Genomic DNA, 9,266 nt, shown 5'->3' on the forward strand with positions numbered 1-9,266 from the left:
GGTATGAACTCACTCATGCAATACTATCTGTTTACCACTTGGTGGTGGAACAGCACAGCAGAATCAGACTAAGCTGTAACAAAGTTACAAGCGGACAGAGTTGATATATGCTTCCTTTATTTACATTTGAATGACTTGAATTTCAGGTAACATTACTTTACATTGTTACTTTACATTATAAATGAGTTATGAATAATGCATTAAATTAATCAGCTGTCAAGATCAAAACACAGCAGAAGATCTCTAATAAATCCAGTACAGTTCATTGAACATGTGGTTAAACTTTCAGCGTAGGCACTCAGACACAAATTCTGGATGAATGATGTAGTATGCAGCCTGGTAAGGTTTCACCACGTTGAAACAGCTGTATCCACCACTGTAACATAAAAACAAACTATACATTTGATATACTATGTGTCGACTGTAGCTGCAATGGCATGCAGTGGTGGAAAAAGCACCCAAATGTCATACTTGAGTGAAAGTAAAGGTACCTTAATAGAAAATTACTCAAGTCCCCTAGTAAAATACTACTTGAGTAAAAGTCTAAAAGTATTAGGTTTTAAATATACTTAAGTATCAAAAGTAGAAGTATAAACAATTACAAATTCCTTATATTAAGCAAGCCAGATGGCACCATTTTCTTGTTTTTTATTTATTTATGGATAGCCAGGGACACAAGTTAAGCATGTGTGTTTAGTGATTCCACTAGATCAGAGGCAGTAGGGATGACCAGGGATGTTATTTTGATAAGAGCGTGAATTTAACAATTTTCCTGTCCTGCTAAGCTTTCAAAATGTAACAAATACTTTTGGGTGTCAGGGAAAATGTATGGAGTGAAAAGTACATTATTTTCTTTAGGAATGTAGTAAAGTAAAAGTAAAAGTTGTCAAAAATATAAATAGTAAAGTAAAGTACAGATACCAAAAAAAACTACTTAAGTAGTACTTTCAAGTATTTTTTACTTTACACCACTGATGGCATGGAACTACATTCACTATATACCCCGACTGTAAATTTGGCTACAGTATTGTGTGTTGCACTTCACACTTGAAACTGTGGATAGTTCAATATCTTTATATAGTCTGTAGTGGGCTATTCAAAACAATGTGTTACTGAGAACATGTACTGAGATGTAAGAGCATGTACTGTACCATGAATCCAGTGTAGTATTGGAGCGAGACCTCCGGTAGTGGGCCTGTGGTAGGAGGTGCCTAACGCCTGGGAGGCTGCCATTTTGAAGTCCATTCCGATGTTCAATGCCTGAGTTTCTCCTGTCAGAAACAAAAACGATTTGAATTTCCCAACAAACTAATGCATATAAATTGGATATGCCCTTTCAAATGAATTAAGTGTTTACAGTATGGTATTCAAAAGGGTAACAGCTAAACAGATATTTTGTATCCGTCAAAAATTAATTGAGACTATGGTTTTTCTATGGGGCTCATACATTGACATTCATAATTTGTCCATCTTTTTTTCCATGTGTAAAAATGTAAATGAGCTTGAACTTGCCTCAGGAGGTCAGGGTTCAAAGGTCACTCTCACCTCAGTCCCTGTGATGAGTGTGGATGGTCACCCCGGTAACACTGGACATCAGTCAGGTAGCAAGCTGGCCTCTGTTGTAATGACTTGGAGGAATCCATGTTGCTGTAATCAACATCAAGTCGTATTAATCGCAATAATTATAATAATCTCCATTGGAATAAATCCCAGAAAAGAACAGAGAGATCACAATCTTGATTTCAATTTCAATCAGAGCCACATATTTCAGGTCTGTGGCAGTATACACTGCATCATTATAATAATGCATGCACTGGATGACTGATTTGGATTTTAAAAAAACTAAAAGACATAAGGAGTGAAGACCTCATACTTTACCTTTGTATGTTTTTTAGGAGTGGTTGGAGTTGCATGTCTCTGATGGAGGGGTCAGTCATGTGTGGTTTGTGTAGCCAGCCTGCAAGTGGCAGCATGTGCTGTGTTGTTCTGGATGGGCTGAGGGGTGGCATGCGTGGCGGCTCTGTGTCCACAGCACTGAGAGAGCGTGCACGTTTGCCATCTTGTGGAAGAAGAGCCACATAAGATCATGCAAAACAAATGTACCACTATGTACACACGTGCAGGCACGCACGCACACACACACACAAACAACGAGGGAGAGATGAGATGATGATAATTCAATGATTGGTTGAACAGGTAGAATGGAGCACAGAGTGTCATACCTGAGTTATGCTGAAAAGACAAGTGCCGGACAGGAAGGAAAAGTGGACGGCCGTTGTTTACAGGAGCAGTAGCAACCTGGAACACTGACCGGGAGGCCCTGTGGCTATTCTGCAGTTTCCTGGGCAACAGGAAGTCCTGTATGGGTAGTTGGGGAAAGAGAGGAAATAAGACACCCGTCCCTCGACTCTGAGCACTGAAGATAGATGGATGGTTGGCTCAGGTGACGCATTCTGGATAATTATGGGGATAGTAGTGTAAGAAGACGATTTGGTAACACTTTACTTGAAGCCTGCGGGTATAATGCATAATAATGTAGTTATAGTGCATTGTAAGACTTGTCAAAAGCATGTATGCCCTCCTCCTTCTCTGTCATAATGATACTGGCTAAATAACAGCCATTTTTGGGTCAGTTGAAGATGTCCTACTACATAGACAGACCTAACATAACATATTATGATGAGACATTCTAAAGGCTCATACATGCCTATAACAAGTAATAATGCATTACAGAAAATTGTTACATTTGCTTTTTGTGTCTCTACTGTCCCGGGCCAAAAAACACATCCGGTACTATATCTAGTATCTATGTGTTACTGTATACACACAATCATTAAGCATTATGTCATGGGTAGGAAAGGTAAAGCTTCCTCGTGATTCTGTTTACATGCCACCTCACGAGGGGAGAGAGGGAAGCATTGAATAATAGATGACATGCAGCTTTCACCCTGTAGAGATGTATGTAGACAACGGCCCTCCAATTAGCGTAAGAGGATTTAGGCCTCATGAAGAGGGGAAGTGTATAGGGGACAAAGGAGGCAAGAGGAAAAAGTAGCAAACCCACAGGGGGATTTTTTTGTCATCTGAAACATCATCCAATCAATTATTAAACTACTGATACAATTCAGACATCGAGCATGTGCCATTCTCAGAGTGTTGACCAGGCAGATGTGTATAGAATGTAGACAGCTGCTATTAAATATGGGTATCCGAGTATTTGAAGAGAACCTGTACAAGGACTTCATAACACAACATTCATAATATAAACCGAATGCATTCATAAGTAGAAGACATTACACAAAATATTGTGAAATATACCGGTATATGAACTTTCAATGCTTATGTCAACAACTGCAAGTTGATATTTCTGTTATGTCAGAGTAATATCACGTATACTGCAATTAGCATCCACATCAACTACACTACATTACTCTTAACCTGTCTATGTGGTTTGTCCTGGCTGTTTACAGTATATTACTATATGTCCTGGTTCTTACCGGTCTGGGGTGGGGGTTATTTCTGCGGTGGGCTGAGGACGGTCTCGGTTGAGTTGGTTTGCCTTGTCCAGGTGAGCTGAACTCCTCTGTGTATGTGCTGATTTGGAGCTGGAGAGACATCTCCCCAGGAGCCCCAGTCGCTATACAGTACCTCTCCTACAAAGAGCTATGTGAATCTCAACCTTTCCAACCCAAGCTGAATCCTCCCTCTCTCTGTCATCTGCTCACTCCTCCCTTGCATTATTTCTTTCCGTTACCTCTATCCCTCTACCTCCCTCTCTAGTTCGCCCTCTTTTCATTTATCTTCAAGACATACTGTTGTAGTCTGTCTCTGTCATTGACAATCCTTTTAACTGCACTCAATTCTGAGATAATTTGCAACAGGACAATAGTTGGAAAGGAGCAATACAAATGTAGGATCTTAATTTGAGCCTGTTTGCTGCAGCATGAAAAATATCCTGCAGCAACAGGAAATGTGAATTATTATGTGGATTATAATTCATGGACATTTTTGTAGGGGTTGAAAATCAAGTATGAAATCTCAGTGGAAATTACCATTTTTTAAACCTCAAATACACTACAAGTTTAAAATGTCCTGCGTTGCAGGAAAGTTATCCTACAACATGGTTATCAAATTAAGTGGTGGAAAAAGTACCCAATAGAAAATTACTTTATGTTTAGTGAGTCCGTCAGATCAGAGGCAGAAGGCATGACCAGGGATGTTCTCTTGAGAAGTGCGTGAATTGGACAATTTGCCTGTCCTGCTAAGCATTCTAAAAGTAATGACTACTTTTGGGTGTCAGGGAAAATGTATGGAGTAAAAAGTACATTATTTTTTTCAGGATTGTAAGTGAAGTAAAAGTAAAAGTTGTCCAAAATCAAATAGTAAAGTAAAGACAGATACCCCCAAAAAACTACTTAAGTATTACTTGAAAGTAGTTTTACTTAAGTACTTTACACCACTGATGACATGAAGATCCTGCCTCTGTAGGCTAATGTGTTGGGTTAGCTATTCAGTTGTTTTTAAATCTAACACGCGGTCATGTGTTGAATCCTTTGGATCCTTTCAACTTTCTACTGCAAGCACATTGTAGAGTTGGTGCCTCAACCTCCCTTATACTGTATGTGGCAGTTGTGAGATGAGCAGCACCCAAGCCAAGAGGAACCAAAGCACTTCTCTCTCTCTCTTTCTCTCTCTGAAATCTGAGCAGCCTTCCTTCAACGGGTTCTAAGCTCTCACAGCTCACTGGCCTTGTCTGTCACCCAATGGTCTCTCACCCAATGGCCTGTCACTCAGTGGCCCCTGCTTAGATCTCAACCAAGGTTCACCTCTCTACAGTCACCGCTCTTCACATTCATCTATTATTCAGCCAGCGGCTGCAGGGTGTCTTTGTGTCCCACTGCACCCCCCTGACATGGTCTTTCCAGGTCATTTTCCCCAGAGTGACAGGATCGGGTTAGCCAATTACAATCCAGTCAAAGCAGACAGGTGCACAATGGTGCCAGAACCCGGAAGGCAGTCATGATGAATCTGTTGGACCCTTACAACCTCATTTCAGCTCAATGTACCCTAAAAGCATGAGGATCCACTCAGGTTATATCTAAAAATGTAGTGACCCAAGATTTTTCAGAGATATACGGCGACTTCAGAAATTATTCATACCCCTTTACTTATTGCACATTTTGCTGTGTTACAGCCTGAATTCAAAATGGATAAATATACAGTACCAGTCAAACGTTTGGACACACCTATTCATTCAAGGATTTTTCTTAATTTTTTACTATTTTATACATTGTAGAATAATAGTGAAGACATCAAAACTATGAAATAACAAAATACTTTATTTTATATTTGAGATTCTTCAAGGTTGCCATTGCCTTGATGACAGCTCTGCACATTCTTGGCATTCTCTAAACCAGCTTCACCTGGAATGCTTCTCCAACAGTCTTGAAGGAATTCCCACATATGCTGAGCACTTGTTGGCTGCTTTTCCTTCACTCTGCAGTCTCCCATAGTACAAAAGTTTATCCTATTATATTCTGTGAGAGAAATAAATATTCCAAACATAGTCTGGGACAGTTGTGGGATGCGATAGACACCAAATTAATACAACCACTAGCATTAAAAAAAACTTTTTTACGCAATATGGCTGACACAACAGATCAGAACATTTAGCTTAAAATGTTGATTAACTATTAGGCTACATGAGATGTGCGACAATGACTTGCAAAAGTTGCCAAAAAAAGGCATTGTTTCTTGTGCTGGGTATCATTCATGGGTATCATGTGCGGCAGGTAACCTAGTGGTTAGAGCGTTGGACTTGCAACCGATTGCAAGATCAAATCCCCGAGCTAACCAGGTGAAAATCTGTCATTCTGCAGCTGAACAAGGCAGTTAACCCACTGTTTCTAGGCTGTCATTGAAAATAAGAATTTGCTCTTAACTGACTTGCCTAGTTAAAAAAATACAAATTCAGAAGTGAGAATATATACGGTTGGAGTCATTAAAACTTGTTTTTCAACCACTCCACAAATTTCTTGTTAACAATTTATAGTTTTGGCAAGTCGGTTCGGACATCTACTTTGTGCATGACACAAGTCATTTTTCCAACAATTATTTACAGACAGATTATTTCACTTATAATTCACAATTCCAGTTGGTCAGAAATGTACATACACTAAGTTGACTGTGCCTTTAAACAGCTTGGAAAATTCCAGAAAATTATGCCATGGCTTTAGAAGCTTCTGATAGGCTAATTGGCATAATTTGAGTCTATTGGAGGTGTACCTGTGGATGTATTTCAAGGCCTACCTTCAAACTCAGTGCCTCTTTGCTTTACATCATGGGGAAATCAAAAGAAATCAGCCAAGACCTCAGAAAAACAATTGTATACCTCCGCAAGTCTGGTTCATCCTTGGGAGCAATTTCCAAACGCCTGAAGGTACCACGTTCATCTGTACAAACAATAGTATGCAAATATAAACACCATGGGACCACTCAGCCGTCATACTGCTCAGGAAGGAGACGCGTTCTGTCTCCTAGAAATTAACGTACTTTGATGCTGTGTGTTTCGGGTCGTTGTCATGCTGGAAGATCCAGCACGACCCATCTTCAATGCTCTTACTGAGGGAAGGAGGTTGTTGGCCAAGATCTCGCAATACATGGCCCCATCCATCCTCCCCTCAATACGGTGCAGTTGTCTTGTCCCCTTTGTGTCACGCCCTGATCTAAGTATTTTGTGTTTTTCTTCATGTATTGGGTCAGGCCAGGGTGTGGCATGGAGTTTTTGTATTGTGGTGTGTTTTGTCTTGGGGTTTTGGTGTGTATGTATTGGGATTGTAGCTAGTGGGGTTATCTAGCAAAGTCTATGGCTGTCTGGAGTGGTTCTCAATCAGAGGCAGGTGCTTATCGTTGTCTCTGATTGGGAACCATATTTAGGCAGCCATATTCTTTGAGTTTGTCGTGGGTGATTGTCCTTAGTGTCTTGATGTCCGTGTTCTGTGTATGTGCACAAGTATTAGGCTGTTTCGGTTTTCGTTACGTTTATTGTTTTGTAGTGGTTGTATTTAGATTCGTGTTGCTATTGTTAAATAAACATGGATCGCAATCCATACGCTGCAGTTTGGTCCGACTCTCCTTCACCACACCTAGAAAGCCGTAACACTTTGCAGAAAAGCATCCCCAAAGAATGATGTTTTAAGGGCTTCGAAAATAAAAACTAAGGTGATCAAATATTTATGTCATGCAATAAAATGCAAATTAATTTCTTAAATCATACATCATACATCATGTCTCTCACAGTTGAAGTGTACCTATGATAAAAATTACAGACCTCTACATGCTTTGTAAGTACGAAAACCTGCAAAATCGGCAGTGTAAAAAAATACTATATATTATTGATTTTAACGGAACGGTTTCGACCTTTACCATTCCTGGTGGTGAAAATATTAAATCGTCTTCGTCACGTTTTAGTTTTGAAATCGGATCCCCTGTCTTACACTCCGTCATGTTTGCTTGTTTTCATAATATTTGTCGATACATTTCTCTCGTCTTCAAATTTGTTTTGTGTTATTATCCAGATTGAAGGTTATCACCCACCAGATTGTGTAGTGCTAAAATTTAGTCTAACGTGCCGATATTGAATACTACGTTTTAATCTTGAGGTACATAACTACGTTCAGCCCACCATTACCAGCACACAATTTTAGAGAAATTAAGTTTTTGTGCCAATGGAACATATCAGGGATTTGTTTTTCTTCATGAAATATGGGACCGACACTTTACATGTTGCATTTATATTTTTTCTCAGTGTACTTTGCATTCCTCATTTACTCAAGTGTTTCCTTTATTTTGTCAGTTACCTGTACATTTTTGCAAAATAGATTTTAATATTATTCCAAAATTTCTGGCTCTGACAGGCCCATTTATATATTACAGTAGTACTATTATTGTAAAACACTGTATGACCTAGGTCCTAGAGTAGACACACGTTGGCATATCAAAACAAAAAGATTGTGTGTGTGTGCATGTGTCTGTTCCAATGTTTGTGTTGCTTCACAGTCCCCGCTGTTCCATAAGGTTTTTTTTAATCTGTTTTTTAAATCGAATTTCACTGCTTGCATCAGTTACTTGATGTGGAATAGAGTTCCATGTGGTCATGCGCTTTATGTGCATCCCATAGTCTGTTCTGGACTTGAGGACTGTGAAGAGACCTCTTGTGGCTTGTCTTGTGGGGTATGCATGGGTGTTCGAGCTGTGTGCCAGTAGTTTAGAAAGAGCTCGGTGCATTCAACATGTCAATACCTCTCATAAATACAAGTGGGGATGAAGTCAATCTCTGCTCCACTTTGAGTCAGGAGAGACATGCTCTCTATTAGCTCTCTGTGTACATCCAAGGGCCAGCCGTGCTGCCCTGTTCTGAGCCAATTGCAATTTTCCTAAGTCCTTTTTTGTGCCACCTGACCACACGACTGAACAGCAAAGGTGCGACAAAATTAGGGTCTGTAGGACCTGCCTTGTTGATAGTGTTGTTAAGAAGGCAGAGTGGCGCTTTATTATGGACATAATTCTCCTCCTCTTAGCTACTATTGTATCAATATGTTTTGACCATGACAGTTTATAATCCAGGGTAACTCCAAGCAGTTTAGCCATCTCAACTTTCTCAATTTCCACATTATTTATTACAAAATTTAGTTAAGGTTTAGTGAATGTTTTGTCCCAAATACAATGCTTTTAGTTTTAGAAATATTTAGGGCTAAATTATTCCTTGCCACCCACTCTGAAACTAACTGCAACTCTTTAAGTGTTGCAGTCATTTCAGTCGCTGTAGTAGCTGACGTGTATATTGTTGAGTCATCTGCATAGATAGACACTCTGGCTTTACTCAAAGTCAGTGGCATGTCATTAGTACAAATTGAAAAAAGCAAGAGGCCTAAACAGCTACCCTGGGGAATTCCTGATTCTACCTGGATTATGTTTGAGAGGCTTCCATTAAAGAACACGCTCTGTGTTTTGTTAGACAAGTAACTCTTTGTCCACATTATAGCAGGGGGGTGTAAAGCCCAAACACATATGTTTTTCCAGCAGCAGATCATGATCGATAATGTCAAAAGCTGCACTTAAGTTTAACAAGACAGCCCCAACAATCATTTTATCATAAATTTCTCTCTGGCCAATCATCAATAATTTGTGTAAGTGCTTGTTGAGTGTCCTTCCCTATAAGCGTGCTGAAAGTCTGTTGTCAATTTGTTTACTGTGAAATAGCATTG

The 9,266-nt window shown here is 39.6% G+C and overlaps 1 protein-coding gene across 1 annotated transcript; it reads right to left on the reverse strand.

The window, feature by feature from the left end:
* Nucleotides 1-214: 214 nt before the first annotated feature.
* On the reverse strand, nucleotides 215-3,737 carry LOC110493219 (uncharacterized). The gene is made up of 6 exons (XM_021567492.3): nucleotides 3,498-3,737; nucleotides 2,223-2,358; nucleotides 1,879-2,059; nucleotides 1,546-1,647; nucleotides 1,152-1,271; nucleotides 215-376 (listed from the first exon to the last, which is right to left on the reverse strand). Exons 1-6 carry the CDS (start codon nucleotides 3,615-3,617, stop codon nucleotides 286-288), a joined length of 750 nt encoding a protein of 249 aa, XP_021423167.2. The 5' UTR covers nucleotides 3,618-3,737; the 3' UTR covers nucleotides 215-285.
* Nucleotides 3,738-9,266: the final 5,529 nt, after the last annotated feature.

This window comes from Oncorhynchus mykiss, chromosome 17 (genome assembly GCF_057628025.1).
Source record: "Oncorhynchus mykiss isolate SJ-2025 chromosome 17, ASM5762802v1, whole genome shotgun sequence".
Taxonomy (NCBI): domain Eukaryota; kingdom Metazoa; phylum Chordata; class Actinopteri; order Salmoniformes; family Salmonidae; genus Oncorhynchus; species Oncorhynchus mykiss.

Coding starts and splice junctions, on each gene's coding strand:
- LOC110493219 (XM_021567492.3), bottom strand. CDS start 3,617: ATGTCTCTCCAGCTCCAAATCAGCACATACACAGAGGAGTTCAGCTCA. Junction 2,359..3,497: donor ATAACCCCCACCCCAGACCG/GTAAGAACCAGG, acceptor CTACCCATACAG/GACTTCCTGTTGCCCAGGAA. Junction 1,648..1,878: donor CTCCTAAAAAACATACAAAG/GTAAAGTATGAG, acceptor TGTTGATTACAG/CAACATGGATTCCTCCAAGT.